The sequence below is a fragment of the Diorhabda sublineata genome, chromosome X (assembly GCF_026230105.1).
Source record: "Diorhabda sublineata isolate icDioSubl1.1 chromosome X, icDioSubl1.1, whole genome shotgun sequence".
Lineage (NCBI taxonomy): Eukaryota > Metazoa > Arthropoda > Insecta > Coleoptera > Chrysomelidae > Diorhabda > Diorhabda sublineata.
Window position 1 is genome coordinate 38,903,018 of NC_079485.1, and position 15,780 is coordinate 38,918,797.

A 15,780-nucleotide genomic window follows, 5' to 3' on the forward strand; every position below is an offset into this window, starting at 1 on the left:
ATAGTTCTCTAGATTTTCGTAGTGTCTCACGCTTCAAAAGAATATGGATAGAGGTTTCATCCTCTGCGCAACAGAATATGCATGTTGTATACTCTGCTAAGCGTAGCGTTTTCAGGTGTCCATTGACAGGACTCTTGTTATTATGAAGCCCAATTAATCCCGTGGCCCATATGTAGCATAAAAAATCTTTGACAAGCGCATTTACTCAAGTAGGGACTATCTTCTGTTCCCCTTGCATGAAATCCTAACCAAATATCAGCAGTGTGGTATTTGGCTTCGGAATCAGTATTTCCTGATAGATAAATATATTAATTCCTGACATTTTCACTGAAAGTCCTTTTCTTTTCAAATTAGTATATTGTTAATATGTGATCTGGATATATTCGATACACATGGTTTTTAAAGTATACTTCAATTTTCATTATTGTAAATTTATTTTTTCAATCCATTGATAAAAGTTAATGGTGTCATATGCGCTTATGCAGAATTATCTTAATTATCAGTTTCATCAAGCGTTTCTTCCTGAAAAAAAAACAAGATTTTTAACTTTTATGCCCAAATATTTAACAAAAAGATAATTGCTATAGAAAATATTATATCTAGCAACAGTGTAAGTCTTTGTTTAGAAAAGATATTTAATGTTTAATCTTTACAAAAGCATCATAAACATTAAATTAAGTATTATTATTATTTCCAGCTTTCGTCAATTCCATAAAAATGGTAAAGATAGCACTTTAAAACTTTGTACTAGTCGTTCTTAAAAGGCTGTAAACATATTATTTTAATTATAAAGAAACATTTATGATTTGTTGTAAATGTAAATTACGAATTTATATTATTTCATAAGAAGGAGGTTGAAATAGAATTATATAATAAACATTCTTAGAGAAGTAACAAGCTTGCTCTAACTTGCTGCATTATAACTGGTCAAATTTTGTTACCAATGCTAGGAAAAACTAAAAATCATATGACTATACTTCTCTGGAACATTAGGATGGGTTAGTTTGATGAAAGTAAACAATTTTTGGCTCTAAATAAAATGCTTCAGCTTCAGAATTAGCAAAAAGAAAATATTGTATACCACTAATAGACCCTCTTGTTACCAAAACACCAGAACTAAGATGTGGATATTCTGTATAATATAAAATTAATTATTATATGCAAAAAATCTATTTACACTATAAAACAGAAAAAATCTAACTATTCTCATTTTTTTGTGAATTCTGGGCATATATTGTAACAATAAAGAAATACTATTATTCATTGTATTTTGAAGTAATAACATTTTTGGAATATATATTACTTAACTATAACGAAAATTATTTGTTCAAGATTCATAATTAAAATCAAGGAGTCTAAGATAAAGAAGAAGAAAATAATTTCATTTGTCATATTATTATTGTCATATCAGAAATAGAAAAGAAATTAATTTGTCACATTACTATTGTCATATTATTACAGTAATAAATTTCATTCAACCAGAACAGAACAGGCGTTCATGATGAAAGGTGATACTAAAGAAGGTTCCGAACAAGGTTCTGACGCTAAAAACAACAATAAAGGGGAAAAAAATCCGGTATTAATGAAGTTTATTCTATTCGGATCAATTGTGGCAGTTCTAAGAGCAAGTGAGTGAATTTTACAAAGTTTAAAACGTTGTTTCTCAATTCATTTTGCCCCATTTCAGTTATATTATTGTGTCATCTTTTGAAATTACAATTTTTGTATAACAATTATTACTTACTGTACTTTATTTTCTATTGAAATTAAAATCTCACTATCTGAACAGATCTAGATCTATGCTATAAAGCATATTACTTTTCAGCATTATACATCTGTATAATTAAGAATGATTGAATTAGCTTGCTATTACTTGAACATTAATTTTTGAAACATAAAAAATACTGTGTAAATTTAGAGTACTTTTCAAGTTTATTTCTCTTAATTCTTCTTAACATTGAAGGAGTACTTTTACATTATTATGAAATTGTATAATTTATTTCTTTTTTAGTGCCACTGGTAATCCAACTTTGCAAGGATATGAATCAGTAGTGTTGCTGATTACATTGTGTGTTTTGTATTGTGAACATTTTTATATAATATACACAACTTTATCATGTAATATTGCAGTGAATAAAGTTTGAATAAAAAATCACTAAATATGTATTTTTTATTTATCAAACATATAATAGCAGGAGTGGATCATGTGGAAACAGTGGGTCAATTATATATTTAACATAAAGAGTAGGGCTCTAGCTACCCCTCTTGTACAGCAGATTATATTTGTGCTCCCTCTTTGTCAAGGCATAGCTTGAGAGTGCAATGAAATTAATAAAAAAAAATAAGTTTTAGTTTTTTCCCCATGATACTGAGTTATTATATTTACATAAGATAATGTATGAGTTGAAATGGGTGGTTTCAGTGAGTCGTTCACACTTGTGTCTTGTTTAAAAGATCTATTGGTGCTAATAAGAATATTTTCCATAGTTATTTTGCTCAGAATGACAATAAAGTTAGTTATGTAGGAAAATGGACAATCTAACTGAAGAGAATAGGAAAGAAGCTAAGAAATAAGAAATTGCTCTCTTATATTTTACAGGTCAACGACAGTGTCATAATGACCTTTCATTACATCAGGCCAGAAGGTTGCAGTTTGATTAGAAAAATGTGTTCAACAAGGAAACTATGTAAATATGTATTTCAATAATCTGGAAGATTATCAAAGGGAGTTTACACTTGTTGATGACATTAGAGAATACAGAATGTAAATGAAAATATAACAGTTCAAAAAAATAAAAAAAGAATTGATATCCCTGTAGTAATTTGCTGTATTATCACTATCATAAAATGGTGAAACTTTATCGTTGACACTGATTGTTCACTGAAAACCAACAGAGTATCATCAACTGGTTGCATTAATATTTAGGTACTTGAAACAATTCATTAAATAAACAAACACATTCCAGCTACAAAGAAAACTGTTTATAATAAATTGATTTTGGGCAACAATAAGTCATATTCATCAACCAAAGCCTTGGATGTAGCAAATACCAATACTATTCCTAGATAACGTCAGTAAAGCATTCACTGCTAAAAAATTCAGATAAATTTGTAACCCTCTATTATAGAAACAAATATTTACTTAAGGCCATGATTCAACATAACTATTAATTTCTTTAATTATATGATTCATGATTCTGATCAGAATTATGATTCTATGGATTAAGGGGATAGATACATCTACACATTGAAATTTTGAAATTTTTGTAGAAAAACCTGGATTTGCTGAACACTAACTGACCATATACTTAAATAGTTACCGTTTCATGCATTTACTTGTGCTTAGTGAAAAGTATTAGTGGTTCATGTCTGTAAATTTGTTTTAAAATAAAATCTCACTATTATTCAAATTAACCAATTATTGGTATATCATACATCACCCAGATTTATAACTCTAATCTTTTAACTAGTTATTTTTCTATACTGTGTGAGACGGTTGTAACTATTTCAATAACTTGGCAGGTCTTTCTACAGAACTGTTGATAAGCCTGTGAGTAATAATTTATCATTATTATCCCATAGGATTCTCGCTTAATTAGTAATTTTATCATTTACAAGGTATATTTCGTTTCACTATACTGAATGATAGTTGTTGATCATGAAATAAACTATTATAGCTACTACTGCTTAAATTAGGAACCACTAAAGTAATTTGAAAAATACTCTTATCCCAATATTTACCTTTAAGGTTTAGTTTATATTCACCCGAAGGAAATTGTTTTATGTGATCTCTCAGGTTGCGAGAGGCAATGATTAATAATTTTAAGAGAATCGTTAGAAACACATGAAATAAGATACATTTTTATAAATTCGCCGAATCTTGATATAAATTGAATTAACAAAATATTTAACTTTTAAACAAATAAAACAGATTCAAAAATTAGTATTGATCACACAACTATTTATATCTACTCGTCTTTCTTTCATAAGGCCACTACACATAGAATATAACTATAAATTTATAATATAGTGATGTTAGATATATAACTGTATTTTTTCTTCATTATATAACCAAGGATCAATAGTAATAACTATTACAGAAAGATCAAATAAATTCAATAATGGAATGATTGTGACAGAAAATGAATGGGATTTATTATATTATAAGATTGTTAACACATATAAAGAATTTTTATTAAAAATAGTGATATATTGTCCCAATACTAATGTCAACCAAAATTCACTTCTATTATGTATTATTGAAAGACATTAGCAAGGAAGAGAGAAATAATCACTCAGTTTCAGAAAACGAAATACCCTTAAAGAAATAGTGCACTCTTTAAAGGAGTTGAAATACATTGAAGCTCTAAGTAAAAAAGTACATAAAAGGTTTCAGTTGCATTGGCACTATTTATTGTAAACCCCAATAAAGCATGTATAATGAAAAGAAAACCTGCCATTCGGCAGCCTCGGGACAGCTCTTCCATAATTTGATATAACAACAATACAAAATTCTTTCACAATAAAACCAGCAAATGAAATTAAATGTTTGGGAATAATGTTAGACCTTACTTTCCTATGGAAAACTCATATGGAATACTAAGTATTAGATATCTATCAAATATATTATTTACAGATCAATTAAAGACAATAGTTAAACAGAGATAAATTAACCCTTTATGAGCAAGATCATGGGACAGAGAAGTTATTTGTGCTTAGGGATTGTACTATATAACAACCTATCAGATGATATGAAGAAAGAAAATACACTAAAAAGATTCAGGACTGCACTAAAAAGTTATTTAAAGAATAGACTAAGAAAAGATATATGAATTAATTGACAGTTCTTGATCTATGAGAAACTGGAAATGTACATTGATTGTTATACCATATTTATACAATATTAATTTTATGTTATATGAAAAAACTTTTTTACTTCACATTATTCTTTTGTTTCGTTTCTTATATGAAACAGTTAACTTAGATAAGTTTATGAATAAGATTGCTTTTTAATATTTATTCAGTTTTTATTTAATGAAATGTCCCACCATGTACAAATTATAATTCAAATAGTTTCTGTGGTTATTTATGTGTTTATTATTTATTTTAATGTCAATAAACAGTATATATTTATATATTATGCAAGCGAGTCTCTTACTACATTAATATAAATCACCACATAATTACCATTCACACACTGGAATTTCCAAATATTGGTCTGCACCATCAATATTTCATTGCCATTTTATCAACTGCTTATGCTACTGGACGGTGGCTCTCATTATTTTAATACAGAAAAAGTAAGTCCTCTGTATTCTTAGAGCTGTTATGTTGATTCTCTCGATTCTCTTCATCATCAGTCTTGAATCATCTACTTGTATACAACAATAACTCTCTCACCGTCACAATAAAACAAAATTTATTAAAATGTTGAATATTGGTATTACACCTATACTTCTAAAGAATTACTAATTGAGTCGTTATTCTACGAATTAAAAATGAACGAATACATTTAACCTCCATAATTTAACCACACAGCAACTATCTACACAATATATTATTAAATCGATTCTGAAATCCAAATAAACGTTCGTGGATCGGAATATGTAGGGGGAAGTGAAACAAATAAATTAAGAAAATTTGTTTTTTTTACACACAAACACAAGCAATGAAATGCATCGAACGGGATAATCACACATAATGAATCATTGGCTATTAACTTAGTATTTATTTCCCAGACTGATGGACATTTTTAGACAATAATGTTTACTGGAAGTGTAACCCATCTTATTCTACTGTTCTACTCTAGTAACATATCAATTTAATTGAACATGCGAATATATTCAATAGTATTGTGATTCTAGAGAGAGAGACTTTTCTTTAGACTTGCCATTTTTTGAAACATGTCCCAATTTTTTTCTATTCTATTTCTTATATCAAAACAAAGTATTGTTAGTTGCTTTCCAACTAATATATCGGTGTTTTTCCTCCCTATGAGAAATATTGCGATTTGTTTTATACCTAAATTTATATTTTCAACCAACAATATTCCAATCACAATCAATTTTTTTATCCCACGTCCCCCCATATTGTCTCATAATTCGGAATTGATCCGCTGTCTTTAGTCTACTAAGAATTCGACAACATTTCTGTTGCATCGATTATAATCGTAATGATAATGAAGTTTCAAATCTTAATATGGTATTGATATAAATATATCAATGTTTTATACCACAGTAAGCAGAACGAATATTGGAACTAGGTTTCACAAAATTGAGATGGCTGAAAAAGTCCCAAAACTGCTATCACTACTAAAAATGACAAGTAATAGAAATATTTGAGAATGTTTACTTTACACATATTTGGTTGTAGATGGATTTAATTTGAGAGGCAGTTCATTTTTTCTTGTTAGGTTAGTGGGCGGTCGGAGAAACTTCCTATCATAGGCCTTCTGCTTGACCCCACTTAAAACTACCAAAGGCATCTTTTGAAAATTTAGCTTTGTCTCCACCTTTTTAACGCCATGAGGCTAATCTGTAAGGATTGACCAATAGTTCGAATATCGCACATGTGAGTGCTGGACACTCACCGATGACGTGGTTTTAAATTTCTTCCTCCATGTACTAGCTGCATTGCGATTAGAGAGGGCGTCTTAGACATAGTCTTACATGTAGGATCGTGGTCCAAGATGAACACGTTCAGTGACCAGTCGAATTTCGCTCCTGCTTAATGGTGCAGTTGGTTGGTATGAGAGGCAGAAGGACCATTTTGCTTCTCTCATTCCAACCAAGAAAGGGCTCTGGCCCCTTGGTGGTTTTGCTGATTCTAGTCTGGCGAGCGAATCAGCCTCTGGTGCACGGGTACAGAAATGAGCATTTAATAGGCGAAGTTTACAATTTTTTGGGCTGTAAAACGTATTACTTCATGTTCTATTTTGTGATATAACTTCGAACTTATGATCAGTCCGTTAACGGTTTACTTGCTATCATGATCTTAAATATATGGCTTAAATGACAAACTGTCACTTATCGTAAGTTCTCATAAGGTTATGTTGCTGATGTGAAAACAAATTTCATAATTATAATACACAGATAATCAATATCAATATACTGCTATATTCCGTGGAAAATATTAAAATGTTCAAAATATGTGATAATGAGAGAAAATTGCCCGCAAAAACCATTAAATACTCCCAAAGATATACCGACGAAAAGTATGAATATAGGCATGTAATTCTGCCTCCACATTTAGCAAAATTAGTGCCTCGACCACAAATGATGACTGAAACTGAATGGAGAAATTTAGGGGTTCAGCAAAGTTCAAATTGGGTTCATTATATGAAGCATACTCCAGAACCACACATCTTACTGTTTCGACGACCATTGAAAACCAATAATTCGAATGAGTTTTGAAAAATACTATTGTGGGTTATATTTATTGACTAAATGTGAACATTGACTTCTCCAGTTATTACAAATTTGTGGATAAATATGTAGAAATATATAACCCATATTTTTGGTTACATTTTATTGGCAAAGGTATAGAAAAATTACATAATAATTTTGAGGTAGTTTAAACATAATTTACAGGTGGTCTGATGAATAATATTTTTGAACGTCACATTTTAAAGTACTGTTTATCTTCAAATTTCCATGTTGTAAGATGGCTTTTAGTATAGGTAAAAGAGAAAAAAAATGTCTAAATAAAAAAGTGGGAAACAACTTTCATATTGAACAATACAACAGAATTTTTGTAATTTTTAGAAATTAGTCATTAAGTGGTGTCAGCCAAGTTCTATCCTGTGAAAAGAATAAAAAGAACCAACAAATCTATTGTTCAAAATTAATTCATTACAAACATTTCAAATAATGTAGAAAACAGTAAGAGTTAACATTCTCTATTTTGCATATGCTAAAAAAGCAGGTAATTCAATAATTAGATGGATTGAAGTTAGGAATTGTAATTTATGAATGTTTTTTGAGCATTTACAACAGGTCTGAAACTCAAATTATCATTATTAAAACTTGGTGGTAACATCAGGAGAGCATGAAAAAATCCTCATTTAAACCTAATTTTTTGATATATTTTTTAGCTTCAAAATTAAGTTGAATACTTGCAAAAATTGTTATAACAAGATGATATAATGTCCATACTGGATGTGATAAATCTGAGGCTTTACCAGATTTCCATAAATTCATGTTAAACTTCACATAGAGAATAATTTGGTGTCATAAGAATTCGAAAAGACTTATTGGAAGTTGGAAATGAGGTATTAATCACTTGCATCATAAAGGATCTTTGTAGGAATAGAGGAGTTGGTTTTTAAGAGGATACTTAGATGTAAAAAAGAGCTGAGTGACTAACATTCACAAGTTAATAAAGACCTGCAAAAAAGTAGACCACGGATACTTTTTCATTTGTTCAAGAACTACAACTCTGGTGAATAAATGTGAAAATTAATTTTATTTCTAGTCTCACTAAAATAAATTAATTATTCCACTGCATAGTTTGTAGAATCTAAACATATCTTACTGTTTGATTAAATAAAAAAAATGTATTTTGTGACTTTTTATTGAAATTTAAATAATTCTAATATATGACCAAAATTGTGTAAATTATATGAAAGTTATCACAATAGAGTCCATAATGCTACATATTGAACTATTGATACACATTCTTATACAGTTGGATGACCAGTGGCACTAAAAAAGAAAAATATTATGATAAACGGTAACACAAAAATAATAAATTTTAAACATTGAATTGAAAGAATAACAGAACTAATTATTTGAAAAATGAAATAAATTAATTCATCTTGTAATTTGAATGCAACAAAGAAAGTACAAACATATCATTTTCAATTAATACAAAGATTTTTTAATTAGATGTGAATACAATATAGAATGTGTCAATAACACTGCCCTTAGTAACTACTTTTGAAAGTTGAATTTTAAAAGTACATTATAAAATATAGCCAGTAAGAAGCATATATACATAAAGATTCAAAGTTTTATAGAATACCATATGTAGTGAAATCTTATAAAATAAATTGAAAACACAAGGCTTCAGTCAACTAAAATTTACTCACTTGTTCTTATCACCGCTACAAATGACCCAAATATAAGAAAATTTATGAATACCGACTCGCGACTTTTCCTTTTTTCGTTTTCAGTATCGGAGCCTCCTTGGTTAATTCTTCTCATTGTAAATTTCTAATTCTTGTTGATAAAAAAAAATCCTGTCATGAGGTAAATTACTACTGTAATAATATGACATACAAAATCATCTTCTTTACTTTCAATGGCTTGCGTACGAGTACGTTTGCCAGCACATTTTTTCTTTTACATATTGCAATGCTGTAAAACGAACATGTAATGGAATTTTGGCCTACATAATGAAAGTAAATATTTTTTTACTCATCCTATATTAATTTTGCAGAAAATATAAAAGATACTGCTATGATTTAGATTTTTTTTCAAATCTGAGTTATTTTATTCCTACACATTCTCATTTACTTATAATTACAAACTATCCGGAGAAAACAAACAAAATGAATAATAAAAAAGTAAGAAGTTTTTTGAAATAACGTGGATGGAAGTCTCTGAAGAGACAAGAATAAAGTTGCAGAAGAAGAAGTTTTCTATATTCATTATTTTTAATTTTAAACCTCATTAATGTCTTGAAGTACTATTATTGTGTTAGCTTAATTTGTATTATAATGATAGTTGTTTTCCTTTTTGAGTACCTCAATGTAATTTTTGAATATTTTCGATACTACGAGCTAACAAGATTTAAACTTTTCCTCTTCATTTATTCCATCAGATAAGTTGCATTTGTGGTTTATTGAAAAGTTTTATTGCTTGATATTAGATATCAAATATTATTTTAACTTAGTTTATTCCTTTGAACACGTAGAGAGATATAGTAAACATCAAATTATAGGAGAGTTTTAATTACTTCTTCAACATAATAGAAGGAACGCAAAAATTGAAGATAGAAGAAAATACTCTAGTAGTTTTGAATGAAAATCCAATTTCAATCACTAGCTGATGTTTTGAGAGCGTACGAATAATTGATAATTTCATCATAAATTCTGAATGCATTGAAATCGTTGTTGACGAATGTATATTTTAATTTCATTATCAACTTAGTCTAAGGTATATGCCTTTTTCCTTATCTAAGACTAATTTTGCGTATATATGTTTGTCCTCAAAGTATAAAGAACTATTTATAGAAAATTAGGATTTAACTGTTAATATTATGAAGTTTAATCATATATTTGAGTTACAATATCATAATTTTAACTATTGAGAAAAGCTGTTAAAAAGGAAAAAATTTAGTGCAATAATATTTATTTAAAATTTTTGATTATTTTGAAAAAAATTAATTTAGAAATTTCATCTTTTGTGAAATTATGAAACCAATGATATTGGTGTCTTCAAAACTTAATTAAAATAATCATTCGAAAATAGTTTTCATAATATTTGGTATTTTCAATTAATTTGAGTACAGATATTTATTGTTCAAAGTTTCATACAAAATAATTTTTTCTATTCAGGCTTTGATATCACTTCAAAAACCTTGGACATACCCTCGCTCTTTAATATTTTCTGATATAGGTAATCAAAGTGCTTCTAATTGTTTCAAATTTCTCTTAGTTCCAGAGCTGTTGATTTTTTTATTCATGTATTTTTTAATATTATAACAACAATGAGCAACAAATTTCTCAATATTTCAGTTTCAAAGTTAGTACTATTTAGTCAAACAGTTATGCATTGTAATGTCCACTTTCCCAGAAGGAAAATTGATTACTTTGAGTATTTGCAATGCTGGAACTTCAAATAAAATGGCCTAGTTCGAATCAAAAAGGTTTTGTATTATTATGGAAACCAAGTTAACAGTATATTATATTTTATATAACTAAAATATCCTTAAAATGAAAAATATAAGCACACCACAAGAAATATTTTTAAATCACATTAAAATTAATATATAGTTAGTTCTTACTTAACATTCATATTATCATCATTCATAATACGAACTTTTAATTATCACCATAATTGAAACTGTAATTAGTCACTTAGAGAAATACACCACTTTAACTGGACTAGGAAATATATTTAAAGAGAATAGTCAAATGAGGTATACATTTAAAGTATCAATCAATTTTCTCAATTACATAATAATTCAATTATTAATAAATAACAATTTTTCAAAATTCACGATAAGTATTGGTAATTAGAGGTCGTCGAAACAATAAGACATGTGGCTCTGGAGTATGTAACATATAATGAACCCAATTAGGACTTTGTTGAACTCCTAAATTTCTCCATTCGGTTTCTGTCATCAAATGTGGTCGAGGCACTAATTTTGCTAAATCTGGAGGCAGAATTACATGCCTATATTCATACTTTTCGTCAGCATACTTTTCAGAATATTGAATGTTCTCTGCGGGCATTTTTCTTTCATTTGTCACATATGTTGAGCAGAAAACTCTTGTATTCTACATAGATATATATATATATATATATATATATTTCCAAGATTTTGATTTAATACTTATTCAATAACAACCTTTTGACCATGATAATTGACACTTAAGGGTTTTTCGGACCTTGAATCAAATAGATCACTTATCAGCTGATTGCTGATTTTAACTCATAACGAAATTTAAATCTCCGAACATCGCTTTCTGTTTTGAGCGGAAATATCACATTTAAAATTGAATAATAATTACTAAAACATCTAAAATCTATTTATTACTTAACTGAATTAAGGTCTATGAAAACAAACAACGTTCTTAAAGTCTGATAAAATCTCGTTTGCATACACAATCAGCTGATAGGTGATCTAATTGATCATAGTTTGCGAAAAGTCTTATAAATAAGGGTCAACGACAAAAAGAGGGCTAGTCGTCGGTGCTGCTGGTTTTCAAAAAACAAAAAAAAACACAAAATATATCCCTAAACCGAGAAGAACCGATATTACTTTGATTAAAGCCCTTTTTTCGTCTTCTTCTGGCCATTGGTCGTCCGTTTTTCCTCCTTTCCAGCTAGAAGCACAACCTCAATGCAATCACCACAACTCCAGCCTTGCAGAGGTGCAGCTCCTATATCAGGGCCAACTCCAACAAACCTTCCTCCTATAAAAAAATTTCCCTTATTCTACCTAAAAATTATTAATCGAATCTTTCTTTTTTTAAAAGAAGGGGTTTGAAATATAACCGATGTGGTCACGGTCATACATAGAGATCTGGAAACGAGGACAGCGGGGTGGATTCATTTCACGGGCGCTAAATTATCCCACTCTGTGGCCGCTAGGTCGGCCTTCTAATCGAGAGATGGTGCCAAAATGTGTTAACATAGTTTTAACCTAATAATAATTGTTATTACTTCTATATGTAATGAATTGTTATGAATAATAATGGTGTTTTATCAAATGGGAACAGCCTAATTTATTATTGCAGAAATAGGGGAAGTTATAAAAATACATGAGAGATGAGTAAGTGTATTGAGAACATTTCGCCTTTTTAGAAAACTTCCCGTAGAATAGAAATGCCATTACTATAGCTCTATTGAAAAGTATATATTATTAAATGTATTTATTACAATTGATTTCTGCATTGTGTTTTTAAGTGACAGGTATAGTTAATTCGAAATACAGATGTTTATTGGTAGTTCTTACTGAGACTGATATTATTGACAATCTCGGTGCCGCTTCATCATTATTTTAGGTCTAATATAAATTGTATTATCATTTAATCAAAAAAAATAATGAAATTTAAAGTTTGATGAACTAATTAGAGTGGTAATTGAACAAACACTATTGGCAATTCTGTAGATTCCTGATTGGTAAAATTGCAGTCGGCTTCACACAACACTATGGAGGGTAGACCTCTACCCTTCATACACAGCACTTTTGACATACTCAAATGATGGATTAGAGACGAAGGTGAACGCCATTATGTTTCAAATTGTAAAAACGTGGGTAACTCATCGAAAATAGTACTAGAAATTATCTAATTACTTTAATTAAACCTGGCTAAATGAAGGTCACACTCTTAAGGAATAATGTTTAATGACATTAGCCTAAAGTAGTTAGCTAATGTGTTAGATGATAGTTAAAAAAAGAAGAAGAAAATGTCATAATAATTTGAGAATAATGAAGAGATCTACTGTGTATAAATAAAAAAATTCCAAAACATGGATATATACATCTATTTGAGATAAAAGAGATGCTTTTTTTAAAGGATTGTGTACAGGTTTGAAAAATCCATCTGGATAAGACAAACATTTAATAATCCTTCATGCGGGATCTGAATATGATTTGTTATGCATTGCTAATAATTGAAAGTAAAAAACACTCGGTGCTGTAATTGTAAAGGATAATGCATCTTACCACAGCCATAGAGTAGAAAGATTTCAACATCTTCATTGAAAATATATAAGCAATAATGGTTACAATTCAAGAATATACATTTTGATATGAATATGGTTCAATCTGAATTTATATTATAAAACAGCATAAAGATAAGTTTAATTCATGTGTTACTGATGAAATGAAACAGAAAATGATAAAATTGTACTTAGGCTGCCACCATATCATTGTGAATTGAACACTATAGAATTGACTTGAACTCAAGTCCAAAACGAAGTGGCAGCCAAAAATACTACTTTTAAACAGAAAGATGTGCACTTTTTGCAACCTCACCATTATCTTTCGTAATAATAGCACTTTGTAACTGAGCCTTGACTTTTAAGATTTCTTGAGTGCATAAATCTTGTGCTGGCGTGTTGTAGACTTTATCCAAAACATTTTCGACATTCAAAGACGTACTTCAAGAAGGTTGTACTGGTTCATTGTAGGTTTCATTTGAAGCATTCTTTGTTGCAAATTATGTACTTACGAAAGAATTTTGTTGAATTATATTGGCCTATAATAGAGTTTTTTATAATTTGTAGAATGTAGTATGAGTAATGAGTTATTTCATGTCTAATTCGTTCCATCAGGTTTTCAAAATTGTATGGTCGGTTAATTTGGAGTTTTTTAATGTTACAACAAAAAAAATCATCCAGGGGAGTGAGATCAGGTGACCTAGGTTCCTCCATTGATCCTCGTCTTGTAATCTACATTCTTTCAAACTGGTTATCCAGAAACCTTCGAATACAATAACCATAATGTGGTTGTTGGAACCATATAGTGGGCCAAGTTTTTCTATTATTTAGATTAAGAAATCCGCAATTAGGTCTAGCAGCACTGCCATACAAAGAAGGTCCAAATATTGGTAAGCTGTTAATTCACGTGAAAGAAATAAGGACCAATAAAAAAGTTTTATATGAAATACTATATTACGGTATTTACAAATTTGAACAGACAAACATAACATAAAATATTCATATTTACAGTCTTATATATTTCGCAGGTGAATTCAATGGAAATTTAATTGTTCAATTTACGAAAAAAATATTGCTTGAATGTTCCCTGTTTTACTGTAGTAGGTGATTATGTTGTGATCTTAGTCGATAGAAACATGCTTGATAGGATCCAGAACCACACACCTAAAAAATCAACTAGGTATAGAACATTTTGGAATAAGTGAAATATCAAAATTATAATATAAATATTTTTATTCTAATCCGAATAATTCTATAGCAGATAGTGAAAAGTACTATTTGTTCTAAATAAAATATTAAGCAAATTTTTAATCTGTTATTATTATTATTATTAAGAATAGGAAGGCCTATCGGTTCGAACTGCGCAAGCTAATCCCATTGTAGTCCTCTTGGTTTCTTCGCGTTAGCTTTCGGAGACTCTCCAGAATTGGGTGTCGCTGACTTCCATTAGATCAAATCTCAGAATTTTTCTTCTTTATTAATAAGAGCTTGACAATTCCATAGGCTGTATTCCATAGTTTCTTCCTCTGATTCTCTACTGTCTGGATGCCAAACTGGGATTTTTGGCTTAACCTGGAAGTGAAGCACGGCGAAAGTTTTTTGGTGGTTTTTAGTTCGTCTACTTTCAATAATAACGAGTCGTACATCGATTTATATGTTTTTATGAATAAGAATCTCGAATTTCAGATCAAAATAGGTACTAAAACAGAACATTGCTTTCTAAATAAAATTAGACTGGCAATACCAGGCGATGACAAAATAAGTATCTGCTCTCCATAAATATTATTCGAGCTTATTCAGAAGGGATTTTCTGCTTAACTCTCCTCCGTACAAAACATACAAATTATGTGAACTAGTACTATTCCAAGATTGAAAAATGTTCTGAGACATAGTCTCAGTTAGCTTTTGAAAAGGAATATCTTCATTATCTTGAAAAGTAGTTTGATTTTTATAAATTTTTTTAAACAATTTGAATGGTATCTTGCATCTACTGCATAGAGGTCACTTGGCGCTTGAACGATCCCAGATCTCACTTCTTCTGCCCATTTGTCTTGGCGTTTTTCACAGGCTTTCAGAATGTTTTGATTTATGTCCAATGTTTGTACAATATAAAATTCGTTAAATCGGCTTGGGTTTTTAGGATCTTTTTCACGACATTTTTCGGTGCACAAGAAGCAGTCTTGTAAATATTTCTAGGATTTATTCAAAAATCATATTTTGACATTGTAATTGTAATCTTTACCCCAAAAAACCTATAAAAGGACATATCATATCACTGAATCTTCCTAAAAAAATATTTTTAACCCTCAAAGTTGACGCCATCTTGGTTTAACCTTTGAGGATAAATCAAAATTGTAATCTCCACCCCAAAAACCTATAAAAAGAC

General features: G+C 29.4%; 3 protein-coding genes across 3 annotated transcripts in view; 1 reads left to right on the top strand and 2 right to left on the bottom strand.

Moving 5' to 3' along the window:
- The first annotated feature begins 7,030 nt into the window (after positions 1-7,030).
- On the top strand, positions 7,031-8,565 carry LOC130450811 (cyclin-dependent kinases regulatory subunit-like). The gene is made up of 2 exons (XM_056789448.1): positions 7,031-7,538; positions 8,093-8,565. Exon 1 carries the CDS (start codon positions 7,137-7,139, stop codon positions 7,410-7,412), a length of 276 nt encoding a protein of 91 aa, XP_056645426.1. The 5' UTR covers positions 7,031-7,136; the 3' UTR covers positions 7,413-7,538; positions 8,093-8,565.
- Positions 8,566-11,097: 2,532 nt separating this feature from the next.
- LOC130450812 (cyclin-dependent kinases regulatory subunit-like) lies at positions 11,098-11,621 on the bottom strand. Its single transcript, XM_056789450.1, has one exon. It carries the CDS (start codon positions 11,456-11,458, stop codon positions 11,213-11,215), a length of 246 nt encoding a protein of 81 aa, XP_056645428.1. The 5' UTR covers positions 11,459-11,621; the 3' UTR covers positions 11,098-11,212.
- Positions 11,622-14,172: 2,551 nt separating this feature from the next.
- The window catches only part of LOC130451359 (suppressor of lurcher protein 1), a 218,854-nt gene continuing 217,246 nt past the window's right edge, over positions 14,173-15,780 (bottom strand). Inside the window, exon 14 of the mRNA XM_056790332.1 lies at positions 14,173-14,558. Coding sequence (XP_056646310.1) covers positions 14,503-14,558 — 56 coding nt within the window. The 3' untranslated portion in view covers positions 14,173-14,502. The remainder of the gene's footprint in view (positions 14,559-15,780) is intronic.